We start from the raw sequence: 17,919 nt of genomic DNA on the forward strand, positions 1-17,919 counted from the left end.
CACGTACAGGTGCACGTATATGATACAAGGGTAAAAACGTGGCAGGAATTTGCCCTAAGTTGAGACTGAAGGTCACCTCTGAGGACGAGGAGCCAATAAAACCACAAGAACAGCTTCAAGTTTTCCTGCAATGTTTTCTCTCTTCAAAAAAAAAAAAAAAATTGTCAAAAATCTCAGGATTTGCTCAATATGTGATGAATACGTGGGGGATCTGTATTGCTCCAAGCATTTTTCTGCATGTTCAAAATATAATTTTAAAAGGACAAGTATAAAACAAAAACATGTTCACTATACATGTTGAAATAAAAATCGCAAAGGGAACAAGAAGAACATGAAAATTGCCTGCAATTCCACCACCCAAAAAAAGGTCAATATTTTTTCTTCCAGTCGTTTTTCTGACATTTTAACGACAAAAATGTTTCATCCTTACAAAGGACCCTCTCCATCCTCGCGCATTGATCTTGGAGTGAATAATAAAATGAGGGCGTTCCCGTTGTGGCTCAGAGGGATACCAACTTCGACGAGTATCCATGAGGATACGGGTTCCATCACTGGCCTCGCACCGTGGGTTAATCCGGCGTTGCCATGAGCTGAGGTGTAGGTTACTGACGCAGCTGAGAACCCACGTGGCTGTGGCTGCTGCTCTGATCCTACCTCTAGCCTGGGAACTTCCGTATGCCACAGGTTGTGCCCCTTAAAAAAAGCAAAATAACAGTAGTAAAATACGCATTTCCCTGCATGGGGTGGAAGGCGCCGGACACCACCCCAAGCAGAGGGAGACACCTCCCTGAGTTTGGTTCATCATTGCTTTACCTTCCTTGTGGCTTTACTGGAGTTGTGTTTAAGCCCAAACACCCTGAGGTTCGGGTTGCACGTTGCACCCATCGCACGAGTTCCTCTTCTGTATTTTCCCGCGAGGTGCTTGGTCCTTCCGCTCTGTGAACCTTGCTTGTCTTTGCAGGTTCCGCCGTGTCTCCCCGTGGTTTGAGGCTGGATTTCCCTTGGCCCTTCTTGTTCATTTACCCCCGGGCCTCTCAGCATCTCTGCACTCCTGTTCCCATTTCCTCTGCAGGCCCTGTAATTTCTCCTTCTCTCTTGCCAGCCACTGGCGCCCTGAGAAGCTTTCCTTTTCTTGGCATCGCAGTCACTGTTTTAGGGGCCTCGGCAGGAAGGTTTTTCAGGACAACTGGTTTACCGCGCTGCCGGAAGCGAAGCCTGCCTATGCACCGCGGTATTGTCTGCACTTCCACAGTCGGGGCATTTCAAACATTGTCGTGTTTAGACTCAACTAAGCTGTAGTTGAAACAAACGAAGTACAAGTCATCTCCGAGATTTACACCGTCCTGAATAACCACATGACTCTCACCCTGGGAGGTGACTCTTCCTAGCAGTTCTGGTGGTTTCCTAGGGGTAGGTGTTAGGACGTTTTTAGGGATCTTCACACACATTTCAAATTTCCTCTCCAGAAACACCGGATATGAACTTGGCCAGTTCGGTAGGTCAAATAGAATATATATATATATATATATATTTCAGGAGTTCCCGTCGTGGCGCAGTGGTTAGCACATCCGACTAGGAACCATGCGGGTTTGCTCCGTGGGTTAAGGATCTGGCGTTGTCGTGAGCTGTGGTGTAGGTTGCAGACGCGGCTCAGATCTGGTGTGGCTGTGGCTCTGGTGTAGGCCGGCGGCAGCAGCTCCAATTCGACTCCTGACCTGGGAACCTCCATATGCTGCTGGAGCAGCCCTAGGAAAAGGCAAAAAGATAGGGAAAAAAAAAAAGAATGTTAATATTTCAAGGGGGTATTTTCAGAGTTTCTGGATGACAGGCACTTTTCCTCTCTTGGGAATTTCCAGTCGATGCCCTGTGTTGGTCTGCTAGGGCCCCCAGAGGCACCCCAAGTGGGTGACTTAAACAGCAGAAATGTGTCTTCCGGAGGCTGGAAGCCGGGATCAAGCTGCCACAGGGCTGGTTTCTCTGAGCCTCCCTCCCTGGTTGCGGACACTGCCTTGTCCCCGCGGCCCACGAGGTTGGTGCCGTGTCTGCGTCCTGCCTCCCTTCCTGGCACCCGTCCTATTGGACGAGGGCATTTTACCCTGCTCACCTGTGCAGGGACCCCGGCTCCAGCCTGGGATACTCACAGTTAGACCTTTCGTGCATGAGGGCACAGGGCCCAGTTCAGCCCGGAACACGCCCTCTGACCCTTCTCCCTCGGGGAGCTGCTCTTCCCTGTGGAGTTTTGCCCACTTCACTCACTGGCAGCATCACAAATAAAGACCGAATGCTGAGCAGCCTGGCCCTGAAGTCGCGTCTGGGTTGGCGGCCTGGCCCTGGGGTAAAGATAGGAAGAATATAAGCATATCTGTCGCCAAACTTTTCCCTTTTAGTTTGGGTTGCAGTGTTTTTCAGGTGAACTGCGTTTTCATGTCACCAAGGGTTTGTCTCTGCCTGGTGGGCCATGCACCTGCTCTCACGTGCAGGCATCGTAGGCCGGGTTCAGGAGGCACCAGGGTCCCCACCAGGCAGTGGCACTTCCCTCCACTCCTGGCTCTAGAGTGACAGCGCCCCCCTCCCCTCAGCCCTCCCCTCCTGAAGTCCAGGGGCAGCCTCTCGCTGGGCGCCGTGTCCACGGGGCCGTCAGGGCAGGCATGGCTTACAGGAGGGTCACACGAGGTCCGGCCTCTTCAGGCTGCCGAGGGTGAGACGCAAAGACTGAAAACAAGCCACAGAACCTCACGGCTCTCTCGGGTTGTGGCTGCACCAGAGCCCTTCTCTGCCAGCCCCTCGGGGCACCCTTCACCCCGCCCTGAATCCCCTGGCAGTTTACATGGCAGCAGCCGCGGGCGACCTGCTTTGATTTAAACACTGCGTGCAGACAGGCGGGAGGCAGGGTGAGCGAGTCAGGAGCCGCATGGCCGGATGCCCAGCCCAGCGGGTCCCGTGGTCTTTCTGTGCCTCGGTTTCCCCGACCCCCGTGGGGACCAGCGTTGACACTCCCCTGGTGGAATCAGCGCGGGGGGCACAGAGAACTCAGCCAGGGCTCCCCAGGCGTCAGCTGGAACCTTGCGACGATTCGCTCTCATCCATCCCCTTGGACCGGACAGATGCCTACTGCTACCAGTTTTCGTCTGCATGCAGTAGTCACTCTGCGTCCACCAGGGCTGGGTGCTCACGGATTTCTCCTCCTCCTTCGCCTCCCTCACCCTGGCGGCTGCCACAGAGGGGTCACCCCAGAGAGGCCGTTTGTGCTGCGGTGCTCCTAAGGTGCTGAGACGTTTAGATGTAGCTCCGTTGCCCCGAGGGGCAGGGTTGGTCCCTGAAAAGCACAGAATCCCAGCTAAGGAGGGAGAGAGTCGCACTTTAGTGCACGGGGTCTTTCCACCGCGGCAGAGCAGCGCTAAATAAAGCCACGCTCCGGTCTCCCCGCGACTCGGGCAACATCGCCCGCGAGCCTCTTCCGCTGTAATGGCATTTCGTCGTCATTGGAACAAATGCTGTCGGGTAACCTGTCACCTGGATGTTATTCTCGCTAGGGCGCCACATTGTAGATGCTGAGGAGAAGCGGGGAAACCGATTTCTAAAGATGCAGATTGGTGTTCACGGGCGGGGGGGAAGGAAAACATCTTTCGGCGAGGCTCTCTTTACATCCAGGGACCTTGAATCGGTGCGTCCGCTCTGGCGGCGTGGCCTTCTGAGGCTCTAAACTCCTCTGTGGCGAGAGCCGGCGTCATCTGCTTCAAACGTGCTCTTGCATTTCCACAAGAGATTAACAGCTTGAAACACCGAAGGCGCCTGGAAGGAAAAACACCTGCTTCTTTGCGTAAATATTTTACCTGGGAGAGCTTTCAGCCTTTAGAGCTCCTTTTGTGGGGGTCGGAGGCTCCTGGTGCAGCCGTGTCGCCTTCACCTGCCAGCCACGGCGTGGTCCCTTAAAGGCCGTTCAGCTCAAATGACGCGTGTGCGCCTGAACCCACGCGGGTCTGCCCTCCAGACAGGCCGGAACCTCTATCCACCCCGAGAGAAGTCCGCCTGCCCGTGAGGGCCTCGTCTTGGCCTTGAGCCTGTATCGAAAGGGTGCGTGGGAACTCTGCTGGGCATGGGGGCTCAACTGCATGAGATCCGTGTTTGCAAATGAGTGGAGGGGGTTTTGGTTTTTTGTGTTTGCTTTTTTTTAGGGCCACACCCGTGGCACATGGAGGTTCCCAGGCTAGACGTCGAATCGTAGCTGTAGCCTACGGCCTACACCACAGTCACAGCAACGTAGGATCCAAGCCGCCTCTGCGACCTACACCTCAGCTCACGGCAATGCCAGATCCTAAACCCACTGAGCGAGGCCAGGGATCGAACCTGCATCCTCATGTTACTAGTCGGATTTGTTTCTGCTGAGCCGCAACGGAGCCTTCTAAATGAGGGGTTTTGATGCACTGCTGCCTTTGCTCCCAGCCCTCAAAGGGATCAGCTATAAAACCAACAGGCCACACAGCATCCGGGCCGGGGGCACTTGCCCACGAGGGTGCGTCAGCTGCCGTGGACTCTGTGAAGCCCGAATGGGTGTCGGTGGGGCTGCCGACCCTCGGCCCCAGCCCCCAGCCGCTCGTGGCCTGGCCTCGCCACAGCCCCAGCAGTGACCGATCAGGCAGCTCTCAGGTCCAGGCCTTGTGTTTGCCCAGGAAGCACACGGCACTGGTACAAGCCTCAGCATCCCTGAAATGCCCGCACACGCTCTGGGGTCCGTCTAGAGTCAACTCTTTTCACCGAGGCAGCTGAGGCGCCCTCCCTGCAAAGGCCTCCCGTGAGCGGCTGTCATCTCAGAATTTGCCTTCCGGGTCTGCCTCTGCCGATTTGAACTTTCTAGGTGACGCGTCTCCTTGTCGGGGGCTTTCGAGCAGCTCAGCTCCTCTTGCTCCAGTTTCGTCTTTGCCACGGGTGCCCGTCGCCCCTGCGCGGCCGAGCTCCTCCTCCCGACGCCCGTGTCCTCGTGCTTCACCGTGACCTTCAAAGCCGGGCTCCTCTGGCCTCTGACCTCGCATGGCTGAGGTTCGGCTCACGGTTCCAATGTCACTGTCCCCGCATTCCACTCAAACGCCCTCTTCCCCCAGGCTCTCTGCCGGGGCTCCTGAGCGCGAGAACCAGCACCCGGCCGTGTCTCTGCGTTTCTGCGCAGGAGCTCTTCTCTGTTATTTGGTCCAGGATTTGTAAACACATCAAGGCGAGGTGTGGGCTTTAACCCATATGTTCAGTGGGCCGCAGAGGGGGGACCAGAAGATAGTGCCCCTGTTTTAGGGCGAATAATGGGAAGGTACAAACGCATGCCTCAGGCTGAGGAACCGTCTCCCGCTAGCTCCGTGTTGGAAGCGGATCCAAGGTGGAAAGAATAAGCCGGGTGTCCTGCAACTCGGCCCGAATGACACTGCTTTGCCCTCTGCGTACGTCGACTCCGAGATGTCCCCATGCCATACGGGGGGGCACCTCACCTCCGAGGTCCAGCCGCAGAAAGAAGCCCAGGCCAGAGGGTCCCCGGCCAGTCCTCACAGCCCCCACCCACCCACCCCCATCCTGCTGGGCCCCAGCTGCACCTCGGTGTCAGGGCCACGCGTGGAACGTGGCACGTGCCCAAACCTCAGGTTTCTGAAATGCTTAGATACATGGTGAGAAGACAGCAGAGTGAGTGAAAAGCCTGTATTTCGGATAAAATCAGTTTTAGCTCTAATTCATCCGATAAGAGAATGATTGCCAGCAAAGCCCACTGCAGTAACAGCAATGCCTGGTGGAGAGGTGGCCTGATGGCAGGTGCGTCCGCCCCCCCGCGTGCCACCTGCTGCCCACCCCACAAACCCTAAGGGGCCGACACCCGTGCTGTACCCACCGACCCTCCCTGCAACTGGGCTGGGTGTTCAGGGCGTTGCCCCACCAGCAGCCCGCAGCCCAGGACACACTGTGGCCCCTCCACGGGCCCCAGAGCTCCCAGCGGGGCCACCCGGGTGCCCAGAGGGGTCGCCGCTCCCCCCAACACTTCTCTGGTCTGTTCCTGGGGCCGAGGCACTGGCCGGAGCCATCAGGGCTCAGGCAGGAGTATCCGACGGAAGAACACTCATATGGGCAGAGCTGGGCCTGCTCCACCTGCCCCCTGCTCGCCGCCCGTGCTCACGTCCAGGCAGCTTGGCCAGGCGACCCATGCAGGCCCACAGACCAGGACACCCAGAGCATCCTTTGTCATATCAGGGGCTGTCCCAGGGCACACCTCACCCAGCCCCAAGTCCTGGCCTCTCCGGCCGGCTCTGTGCCCAGGATACAGCGGGGCCGAGGGCTGCTCTGTGCTGGCCGGGTGAGCCCGCCCGCCCCTCGCCCCCGTCCATCCCCCCTCAGACGTGGCGGCTTCGGCTCCAGGCCCTACTGCAGGGCACGTGGGCCCCCTCGCCCGACCCCCTCCCTGCCCAGGTGCCCCAAGGCGCTTCCAGGTGCCCCGACCTCTTTGGCCCCTTTCTGAAACACATCCCTGCCAGATGGTGTGTCAACTGTGGAACCTGAGCCCAGCCTCCGGCCCCGCCGCGTGCCACTCGCTGCGTCCAGATGCCTCCTGGTGTCTCCCGCTTGTCCACAGTCACCTTGAAACTATCCCGCTGGGTGGCCGAATTGTTTTCTGTTTTGTCTCCTTTTCTGGAAATGGTCAGGATCCTATCCTTCCGGAGCGGGAGGGAGGGAGCCACGGCCGCAGCGGGGCCTGGCGGGAAGACGTGGGGCTGTGATGCCCAAGGACCCGGCTCGGTCCTGGTTACCGGGTGCCCTGCCCTCAGGTGTGAAATGGACACTGTCGTGGGCCTCGAGGTCTGAGGGTGGCAGGAGTGACTTGCCAGGGCTCCCGATGAGGGGGCTGACGGTTTTCCTTATTTGGAGCCAGAGAAGAGAACCCGAGAGTCGTCCTGGGGTTGGGACTTGCCCCGGGTGAGAAAATCTAGGCTGGATTAGGTCCCGGGTCTCCAGGCGGGCATCCTGCTATGTGATCAGGGGCTCGGGGTCGGGGATTTGTCGTGGACACAAGAAGCCATCGAGAAACACATGGCACCTCGCCTGTGCTGGGGTGGTGAGCGGCCTGTGAGAAAAAGAGGACAGGGAGTGAGGGGCCCCCTGGAGGGACCTGCGCAGGCGGAGACACTGCGAGGTCAAGGGTCACTCTGGGCTTGGGCGCTGGGAGTGGGGGAGGCCTTTCAAAGAGACAGGTTCCCATTTCCCTCCCCACATCCCAGCTCACAAAGATGTGCCTCGAACCTCGGTTTCAGCCCGAGATTTTTAACTCCAGCAACAGAGCACGCAGAGCAGAGCTAAGACATGACGGAGACTAGACCATGGCGAAGGCACGTCTGTAATCCTGTCCTGCTCCTGCAAGTGCTTAATTTCCCATTAACGCCGACGTACTGGTGGAAAGGTGATTTGAATGAACGAGCTGTCTTAAGCACACACGTGACTCTCCGAAACAGGAAGGGACAAGTCAAGGGACCCATCCCTGGCAGGTGGAGGCCGCGAGGGGGCCCCGGGACAGGTGCTGTGCCAGGTGCGGGGGTGCCTGGGACGCCGCGCATGTGTTCGCTTCCGCCAGGCCTGCTGTCGGCGGTGCCGTGTCGGATGGTTCCTGCTTCTCCTGCCCTCGCGGGTGGAGACGCGCCGTCTCACGCTCTGAAGAAGCCTGGTCCGCTTCATCTCTCCAGATGCTCACTGTGTGCACAGGGGGGCTGGGCCCCAGATGTGCCTACGTTGGTCTGCTGTTATTGCAGAGTGACTCGCCTGGAGTTCCCGTCGTGGCTCAGCAGGTTATGAACCAGCCTAGTGTCCGTGAGGACCCGGGTTCGATCCCTGGCCTCGCTCCGTGGGTGAAGGATCCGGCGTTGCCGTGAGCTGTGGTGTAGGTCACAGACCCGGCTCGGATCTGGCGTGGCTGTGGCTGTGGTGTAGGCTGGCGGCTACAGCTCCAATTCGACCCCTCGCCTGGGAACCTCCATGTGCCTCTGGTGCAGCTCGAAAAAGGAAAAAAAGGCACAAGTTACTCTCTGCCTCTCTGGGGAGGGTTGGCATCTCTTTAGCACTAGGAACGGCACTCAAGGAGCAGACTCACTCACACCGGGCCTCCTCCTGCTAAGGCCTCTCAGGGCTTGGGTCTGACTGTGTTCTTGTCGGTGGCTCGGGTCCGCCTGTGGACCCCGTGCTTGACTGTGAGGTTATGTGTGTCTTCGCAAAACATCTTCGCTTGGTTTCTTCCTTTAGTTCAGGGACGTGCCCGTCGGAGCGACGTTGGTCCATTGCTTTTGTGCGGGGCGCGCACTGACTTTCCACCGGGGGTCAGGTGGAAACACAGGTCGGGACCAAGGGCCCTGGCTCCCCGTCCCCCGGAGGACACGGCCCTGGGACACAGGCAGACCTCTCCCTTGTGCCCCCCGAGTCTGCTGGAAGCAGGCACGCGCTTCCCCCCAGCTCCCCGCAGACGTCCGCAAGACAAGAGCATGGAGATAATGCCACAACACGGAGAAGCACGGAAGGAGTCATACGGCAGGGAAAGGCACAAAAGTAATCCGACGACAGGGAAAAGCCGGAAGGAGGTGTACCGGGGAGTTTAGAGCTGATGTAGGGACAGGAAGAGCGTTGGGACTTAATACATCAGGACAGAGACAGATCGTTTCAAGTATCGAGGCAGCTGCAGGGGGGAAGAAAAGCAAAGACCCCGTAACTCATCAGGTGGGCGTGGCAGGCGAGGGTGGGGGGAGGTGGGAGGGAGGGGCCAGCAGATGTTGTCCGAGGGGTCAGGGGACCGGGGGACCGAGGCATAAGCTGTACCTGTCAGGGGAACGTACCGGAAAAACCAAAGACAGATGTAAACCTCCAGGAGGATGGGAAGGGCAAGGACGTCAGATGAGGCAGACGCTGCCCGTGGAGATGCCAACAGAGATGCGGGATGGAGCAGGAGATGCCAGCCGGCAGCCCAAACACTGGCACACGCCCCCCACCCTGCCCCCAGCACGACCTGTCATCCATGGGGCACTGTTGTCCCTGGAAAGATGCTCCGGGGGGGCAGGCACGGGGACTCCAGGATCCAGCAAGGGGACCCTCCCTCTGCCCGGAGCCTGGGGTGAGCGTCTTCTCTTCCTGGAGCAGCGAGACTCCGTCGACCCAAGGCTCAGCCTCCGCTCGCTGGTGACATCCTGTGTGACCTCAGGCAGACTGCTTACCTCTCTGAGCTCTACTGCTTCATGGCCAAGCAAAAACGTACACTCCCTGGCAGAAGCCCCAGAGGCTCAGCTCATTTTCAGGATACTGGGGGCCGGAGGCCTTAGCAGCTCAGGCTTGGGCGCCCCGACCTCCAGACGCCCTCCCAAGGAGCAGGAGGGGGCAGGGAGGGCTGGGAGAAGAGCTGCTGGCCGTCGGTCAATAGATGGGAAGGACAGGTGTCCAGCCAGACAGCACAGTGGGAACAATGGCCACCGGAGGCAGAGCAGCAGCTGTAGCAGCCATTTCTAGACCCTTCCGGGTCCTGTGGGCAGTGGTCACCGTGCACAGGCCAGGGCGTGCCGTCCTGTCCCCTAGTCTGTGTGGTCATGACAGTGGCCAGCAGAGGTGAGGGGCTTAATGCTGAGGACACTGGCGTCTGACCCCAGGGATTTGTCCTCCTGGCCTCCCACTGGCCGGCCGGGGTGAGGCTCCTTACAGAGGTGGGCAGATGCCAGGATGCTCGGCCACCAGTGGGGCCAAAGGAGGACTGACGGGACAGAGGAGTCCCCCCCGGAGCAGGGAGCCGAGGAGACGCAGCTGGTTGAGTCCACAGGGACCCACCACAGGGGCCAGCGGCCCATCTCCACTGGGGCTGTGCCAGCCACAGGAGGCCCTGAGAAGGCAGATCTGGCAGAGGCCAGAGTTCTGCGCCGCTTCCCCCAAGGGTCCCTGTCTAGCTGAGCGGCTGGACTGTCAGTCGCCACTTCTGGTTTCGGTCAGCGCAGGACTTAGCAGGTGGACCACAGCTGGCTGGGAGCCCAGAAGGTTCCGGCTGGTTCTACAAGTCCTCACTGGCTCTGCAGACGCAGCAGAGGGCCCGGGCAGGACCTGGTGGGAGAGGCCTGATCGACCACGAACCCTTGATCATCAGGGGCCTTTGAGAGACGGTCAGAGCCGGAGCCACCCTGACCTGCAGGGCGGGCTCCCTCCTGCTGCTGTGGGGGTGGGGGACTGTTTCGGGGGCGCCGTGGTGGGGCTTCTGGAGGAGCAGGACTGGCAGGAGCAAGCAGGATGGGCAGACGGACTGTGAAGAGGGAGGAAGCCTGAGCACAGGTGTGAGACCCCCCCCCCCATGGAGAAGGGCACATTTCAAAGAACTTCCGAAGGGGAGGTGCTGCAGGCAAGGGGACCCTGGGGCAAAGGCAGGGCCAGAAGGTGCAGGGTGGGGGAGTGGGGACAGAAAAGGCACTGCCCCATCAGCACACCTGCTGCTGCTCCTGTGGGTCTTCCGGGCGCCGAGGGCCTCAGGGAAGATGAAGCTGTTTTGGCATCTAGTTCCGTGAAGGAGGAAGAGGGGACCACGTGGCAGGGGCGGGGGGCGCTGGTGCTCAGAACCCCACCCTGCATCCCGGTGCGGCCCAGACGCTGGCCCAGGAGAAGGAAGCACAGGGAGACGGCGCAGGCGCACGAGGCCTCTTGAGGGGGGGGGTCCGGGGTGGTGGGACCAGGGGCTTCCCTGCGAGGGAAGGGACAAGGGACGCCTGACCAGCGGCCCTCATGCCCCCCCCCTGCGCTCCCCACACAGGGTACCAGATCGCCTACCGCCTGGCCAGCAGCAGCCCCAACACCTTCACCACCGTGGAGGTCGGTGCCACCGTCAGACAGTTCACGGCCACCGAGCTGGCCCCGGAGTCTGCGTACATCTTCAGGCTGTCGGCCAAGACGAGGCAGGGCTGGGGCGAGCCGCTGGAGGCCACTGTCATCACCACCGAGAAGAGAGGTGAGACCTTGAGGCCCCGAGTTGGGGGGGGGCGGCTCGAGAGGGCGGCCGAGGCCCCTCCCTCCGGCCCCACGTGCCTCTCCGCAGGCGGGGGGCTGCAGGAACTGAGCATTTACGAAGCGCCCGCTGAGCCCTACCTGGAGCTGGACACGGCCTGTGTCCCCTGAGCGAGCCTTCGCTGTGCACGGGTCGTCGTCAAGGCACCGCCACAGGGAGCCACCCCAGCCCCGGGGGGCCTCTCCCCCCTGCATCCTTTCCCCCTTCTCCGCTCCTTCCTCCTTCTCCATCCTTCTTGCCCTCCCCCTCCCTCCCCCGCTTCTCCCCTCCTCCCTTTCCCCTCCTTTTCCTCCCCCCATCTCCCTTCTCCCCGACTCTTCCTTCCCCCCTCCCCGTCCTCCTGCCACAACCATCATCTTCTCTATATAATATGATTAGTTGGAGGGACAAAGCCTGCAAGTCGCCAGGGATGCCAGAGCTTCCTCCTCCCCCGGAATCACAGTCCGGCCAGCGCTTTGCTTTCATGCGGGGGCGCTGGGGGAGCAGCCGGGCTCTGAGTTCCTCCCCCGACGCCCCGGAGCCGCAGGCCTTGTGTCCTGCCCTCTTCCTCAGAGTCGATGCAGCCCCTTCTGAAGGAGGGGATGAGACAGCTTTGCTGCAGGTTTGATGTGACCTCACCAGTCCCAAGGGGACGTATTGACGCCAACTCCCCTAGGGAGGCACCCTGCCAGGCCCCCACCCCGTCCCACGCCCCGGGCCGCCTGCTCCGCCAGGGCCCGCTGGGCCTCCATCCACGGGGCTCGGGGACAGGGAGCCCGGGAGTTTGCCCCTTGCCCGGAGGTCCAGGAAGGAGCCTTTGAAGCAGGGACAGGACCGTGGCTGCTGCTCAGGGCTTGAAGAAGTCCTCGGGCAGAGAGCGTGCGGCAGAAAAGCTTTTGCTGACTGAGTTGGATCCAAGGGCCCCTCGAGCCCGTCACTGCGAGGCCGGCGATGATTAGTCGCCTCTTTGTTACACAGCAACCACACATTCCAATCAGAATCGGTGCTCTTCAGGATCAGCAGTGAAACAATGAGCCCTCCCTCGGTGGAGCTGATTCAATCAAGGGGGCGAGCAGACAGGGTGGTGGGTGGGCGGATGTGTCCCACCCCTGCGGGCACCCCCAGCACAGGCCCTGAAGGTGTCAGGCCCAGGCTGACCTCCGGGGGCAGGAGAGGGTTCACAGGGACCTGGAGGTGCCCTGGGGACCAGGTGCTGTTCAGGTGTCTGGCTGTCTCTGCTCTGAGGGTGGAGCCTTCGGGGTCCGAGCTGGCCTGGCCACAGTCCCCGTCGGAGCCTCGCATATCCCTGGGAAACCAGGGACAGTCCCTGATCTTCTAAACCACGCGGCCACCTCTGGGGCGGCCATCGGCCCCCCGCTTGACCTCACGGGAGCCTTTCCGGGAAGAGCGGCCCCTGATCTGTCCTCTTCTGGTTGCAGAGCGGCCGGCGCCCCCCAGAGACCTGCTGGTGCCCCAGACAGATGTGACTGCCCGCAGCCTACGGCTCCAGTGGGTGCCGGGCAGCGACGGGGCCTCGCCCATCCGGTACTTCACTGTGCAGCTGCGAGAGCTGCCCGGCGGCCAGTGGCAGACCTACTCTTCGTCCATCAGCCACGAGGCCACCGCCTGTGCCGTCGAAAGGTACTGAGAGGGCCGGGACCCCTCAGGGACCCCACCCCACCCTACCCCCGCCAGCTCCTGCCCACCGCCTGGGAACTCCGGGGGGAGAGGGGGGCAAGGAGTAGCCCCACTGAGCAGTCTCTTCTCTTGGGCGGTGCTCCACGGGCTGGGACCCGGGTTCCTGCATCCTGAGCCCGCTTCCCAGACTGGCCTTCCACGCACCCCTGCATCCCTGCACCGATGGTCTGCCCACCCAGGCCCCAGGGATTGACGAGGCTCAGAGGGCGGGCGTGGGGACCGTGGGCTGGAGGTGCGGGTGGGGCACCCTGGTCCCTGCGAGGAGGGGAGAGCTGTGGGGGAGGGGCGGCCCAGCCCGCGGATGTCGCAGTGTCCTTCTCGTGCTCCCCTCCGTGTCCGCCAGGCAGATTCCACCTTGGTCCTGTCGTTCTCGGTGGCTGGTGGGGTCGGTGAGGGCATCCCCTGAGCCGGCCTCTGCCCGCGTGACCTCCCCTGGCCCCACCCACCCCACTTACAGTGGTGGAGACCAAGGGCTCAGAGGTGCTCCCTGACTTGCCAGAGTCCTGCGGTCTAGACGGGCAGGTCTAAGAAGTGCCCTCTGGCCCTGCGCCCTCACCTCCCCCCGGACAGAAGCCCCAGGCCCGTGAGGTTGGGGGGGCTGCCCAGGCGACCAGCTGGCATCCTCACGGCCCCTCCCGCCCTGTTTTAGTCGCTTCCTGTTGGGCTCACCCTCCAGAGCGGGGGGCTGCTGAGGACCCAGTCCCCCTGCCTGCGTGGCTTCTCGGACCCTTGCCAAGAGCTTGAAGGAAGACAGAAGGGGCCAGGACCGTGGTTTCGTAGGCCGGCCAAGCCTCCTGCCCCCTTTCAGAACAAGCAGCACGCAGGCAGTGTGCTAGGACATTTCAAGGACACCAGCTCATGGAGTCCCCACCGCAGCCCGGGAGGGGGCACCTTTGTCCCCTCCACAAATGACACACAGGGTCAGGGGTCAGTCTCTTACCCTCGGCCCCGCCCAACCAGCAGGGGGCACGAGGGGCCGTCCCATGGGTGCTCTCTCCCCCCAGCCCCGCAAGGCCCCTTCTGAGCTTCCCTGAGCCCAGCATGGAGGGAAAGGATGATGGGGGGGCTCCTGACCTCAGAGACCCCCCCCCACCAGGCACAGCTCAGGCTTTGGAAGTGGGGCCGGGGTTGGAGTGTGGCTCTGTTACCACAGCGGGGCTGAAGGAAAAGGGAAACGACCCCCCCCCCCATTTGAGGATCCAGCACCTGACAGGTTGAGCGTGGTGCCCTCACAGGGTGGGGGGATCGGCATCTGGGGGGATGCACTCTGGAACCAGAACGTCCCAGGCCATCTGTGCCCTGCCCCTTCTGCAAGGGTGACCTTGGGCAGCAGGCGTGGGTGACCTCCAGCAGCTGGCAAGGGCGCTCCTGGACAGCCCTCATCATTTGCCCTCCGGGTCGCTGTGGGGTTTGGGGATGGCATAAGTTGCCCAGGGTGATGGCAGCTGTTGTCACAGTGTCGTCCGTGTGGCTCTCGGTACCCACCCAGAAGGCTATGTGGGAGCCTGCGTCCTGAGTGGGGTCGGGGCTGAGGGGCCACCTGTTCCTTTCAGCCCAGTTCCTGACAGCAGCAAACTGGCAGCTGCGTGATAAGGCCACGCAAAACAGCCAGACCCTGTCCCCAGGGTTCTGCCAGCATCCCTCTTACCCTTTGAATGACAGCCATGGGACCCGGGGCCCCAGGGCTCGCCCTGCAGAGGAGGGTGCCCTTGCGGCAGCCCCAGCCCCAGCCCCACCGCGGGGCCCCAGGGATTCCAGCAGGGCCCCGAGTCTGTCTTATCAACCACGCCTAGTGCGCTGGGCGCTCAGTTTAATGAGAACATGACTTGCCCTTGGATATCAACAACTCGGCCTCCTTGTGTCACCATCTGAAAGAGAAGAGAAAAATAAAATCCACCCGCCTTTCGTGTCGTGGAGCCTCCTGAAATCGCACAGACCAGCTGTGTGCTTGGGGCCTCGAGGTGGAAAGAGAGGCTCATGATTCAGGACAGACAGTTTAATTCGGTGCAGGAAAGACTGCGGTCAGTTTCCTAATGGGCCAGAACCGGGACTCACGCTGCTCCACCTCCACCCATCGAGAGCAAACACGTCCCAGACGGAGTCGGGCAAAGCAGTCTTTTGTCCACTGCCACCGTGTGTGCTTCCTTCCTGCTTAATAATCCTGACAGCTACGTTTTCCTTTTTTTTACAAAAACATGGAGTTCCCGTCATGCCTCAGTGGTTAACGAATCCGACTAGGAACCATGAAGTTGCGGGTTCAATCCCTAGCCTTGCTCAGTGGGTTAAGGATCCGGCGTTGCCGTGAGCTTACGCAGCTCAGATCCTGCATTGCTGTGGCTGTGGTGTAGGCCAGCAGCTACAGCTCTGATTAGACCCCTGACCTGGGAACCTCCATGTGCCGCAGGAAGGGCCCTAGAAAAGACAAAAAACACAAACAAAAAAAACATTCTTTTCGACTTTTTCATTTGCCACTTACATGAAATCCGCTAGTGGCCACAAAATGTCGACGTTTAATCAAAAGTTTAAAAGGAGAAGTGTAGCCGTGGACTTCTGTGCCCCCCTGCACGTGATGAATGTGAGTCCAGGGCTCGGGGGGCGGGGTGGGAACGCGTTTCGGCACCTCTGGTTTCTGGCCGGTGGTTGGATCCCCGAGGGATGCGATTCAAGGAGGAGGGCGCGACACAGCCAGGTGAGCATCCCGGTGTCACGAGAGGACAGGACAGGGATGGGAGAGCTGGGGCGATGGCTGTTAGGCAGGCATCGTGGGCCCTGCTGGTCCTTCTTCTACAGCAGGTGCTGTGAATCCAAACTGAAAACAAGGGCGGAAAGCCAGTCACCGCAGAAAGCAGCGGGGATTCAGTGGTGTCGACTTGCTGGCCTCCCCTCTGTTGGCGTCTTTTTTTTTTTTTTTAATTTTTTTTCCTTTGTGTAGTCATTAACAATAAAGCCACATGGCAGTTCTCCTGTGGCGCAGCGGGTAAGGAGCCAGTGTTGTCCCTGCAGCGTCTTGGATCCCTGCTGAGGCGCGAGTTCCATCCCTGGCCTGGGAACTTCCATGTGCCTTGGGCACAGCCAAAAAATAAATAAAGCCATACTAAAAATCACGTCAATTTGGCCAAAGATATGAAGCATGGCTTTCATATTCTTTGTTCTTTGTGATGCAGATAATGAGTCTTTTTTTTTTTTTTTTTTTTTTTGTCTTTTGAGGGCTGCTCCCTTGGCATATGGAGGTTCCCAGGCTAGGGGTTGAATGGGAGCTGTAGCCACCGACCTGCACCACAGCCACAGCAACACGGGATCCGAGCCGCTTCTGCGACCTACACCACAGCTCACATTGACACCGGATCCTTAACCCACGGAGCGAGGCCAGGGATCGAACCTGCGTCCTCATCAGATTGGTTTCTGCTGGGCCAGACCGGACCTCCGATAATGAGTCCTTAATAAATGCTTTCAGTGTCTTAAAGATCCATAAATAAATAGGTAAAGGCAGCAGTGGGTGACTTGGGAAATGTACAAGACTCATCTGTTATCATCATCACCAAGGGACAAAGGACTACATGGAACACTTTCTGTCTACAACAGAAAACCCTAAGCCTCGTCCCTGCACCCCGCACCCCCACGTCGAAGCTCTCTCTGGCCGTGGACCGGAAATGCGTGGGCGTGCTAAGCCGCGCGCATCGAGGCGGTGCACGCGCAGACCCGCTTTCTAGGTGCGCTTGGTCTCCGCCTGATTTCGGAGAGCAGCTTGGACAGTGAGGGTCCTGTGTTTCCCAGTCTGTTCCTTCCTGAGTTGGGGGGGGGGGTGAGGATTTCGGTCACGGCGTCATCTCAGGAATTTCGCCACATTCGCCAAGGTCTCTTTGGACGACAGCAGGTTGCCCGGCGAGGGCACCCAGATGCGGAAAGGACCACAGATGCTGCCCACGGGGGCGGGGCTCCTGGGGGACCGTGACCAGCAGCCTTTGGGGAGACAGGAAAGGGAGCATTTATTTGTCGCCTCCGGTGTGACCCATCCCCGGACTCCGTGAGGCAGGTGTGTGACTTATAACGTTCCCTGCGAGGCGCGTTCCGTTGCTTCGTTTTCGTAGATGAACCGCGGCGTGAAGTGACCGTGCGGGGTTTTGCGCGGCGGGGCGGGACCTTGATTTCCTGCTTGGCTGACTCAGAGAGGAGGCGCGAGGAGGCCTGGAGGGTTTGTTCCTTATTCGTTCATCAAGTGGGCGTGGAGGCCCCGTTCTGCCCCGGGGCCCGGCAGGAGCGAGGGGGCGGGATGCAGGCGAGATGAGGTGTGTTCGGGTCGTCGAAGGGAGTCCCGGGCCGCGAGCAGCTCCGCAGACAGAGGAGGAGGCTGCAGAGGCGGGAGCCCACGGCAGGGACGCGGTGACCGCGATCGCCCTCGCCCATGAGCTGGCCGCCCCCTTCATGGGTCATTCGTTCCCGGTTTTCAGGGCAGGGCATCCTACTCAGATGCCTTTGTGTCCCCTGCGACTCCCCGGGCAGCGGTCATTCCTGTGACCGCAAGCAGGCTGCAGGGCGGTGCCTGGAGCTCTGCTCCCCTGCCTCCTTGCCCAGCCCCATCTCAGCCCTGGGCCCGTCCAGCAAGCGGTGGGACATCCTTCACTGCTCCCTGCCGTGCCCCTCCCTGGTCTTCAGGACCCCAAAAGTCAGGAAAGGAAGGGTGGCCTTCAACGAGCATGACCTCTGGCCTCAGATCCCAAAATCGCTGGAGAACCGGAAGTACCAAGTATAGTGTAGTAAGGCGTGTGTACTGCCGTCCTCAACAGGAATACACCAGACAGATGTAAGTGCCACACAGAAAGACAAGGGTCACTGCTGTGGCACCTACCACATGCCAGGCCCTGGGCTGATTTTCAGGTGTCCTCTAATTCACCCTCCCAGGAAACTTCAGAGATAGATAATGTCACCCCCAGCCGTTCCTCCTTTCACCCGTGTCCCCCGAGCACCTCCTGGGCCAGGCACTGCCCTTGGTGCTCTTGGGTGATGCTGGGGGAGTGGGGGCCCGAGACGCCCAGGGTTCCACCGTGCTCCTACTTGGTCTCTGTCCCCAAGGAGTCCCAAGTCTTGTAAAGGAAACAAACCAACAACTACACATTGTGATGGAGGAGACGCTAGGGGTGTGGAGGACAGTGGCGGCCTTGTCAGGGAGGGGACCAGGCAGAGCACCTGCCCCAGATTCGCCAGGAGTCCGA

At 60.3% G+C, this 17,919-nt stretch overlaps 1 protein-coding gene across 4 annotated transcripts in view; it reads left to right on the plus strand.

The window, feature by feature from the left end:
- SDK1 (sidekick cell adhesion molecule 1) overlaps positions 1 to 17,919 on the plus strand; it is a 513,421-nt gene that overhangs the window by 424,370 nt on the left and 71,132 nt on the right. For all 4 annotated transcript variants that reach the window (XM_021087982.1, XM_021087980.1, XM_021087981.1 and 1 more), the window contains exons 28-29: positions 10,781 to 10,975; positions 12,451 to 12,652. In XM_021087982.1, the coding sequence (XP_020943641.1) occupies positions 10,781 to 10,975; positions 12,451 to 12,652 (397 nt within the window). The remainder of the gene's footprint in view (positions 1 to 10,780; positions 10,976 to 12,450; positions 12,653 to 17,919) is intronic.

This window comes from Sus scrofa, chromosome 3 (genome assembly GCF_000003025.6).
Source record: "Sus scrofa isolate TJ Tabasco breed Duroc chromosome 3, Sscrofa11.1, whole genome shotgun sequence".
NCBI classification, from domain to species: Eukaryota; Metazoa; Chordata; class Mammalia; order Artiodactyla; family Suidae; genus Sus; species Sus scrofa.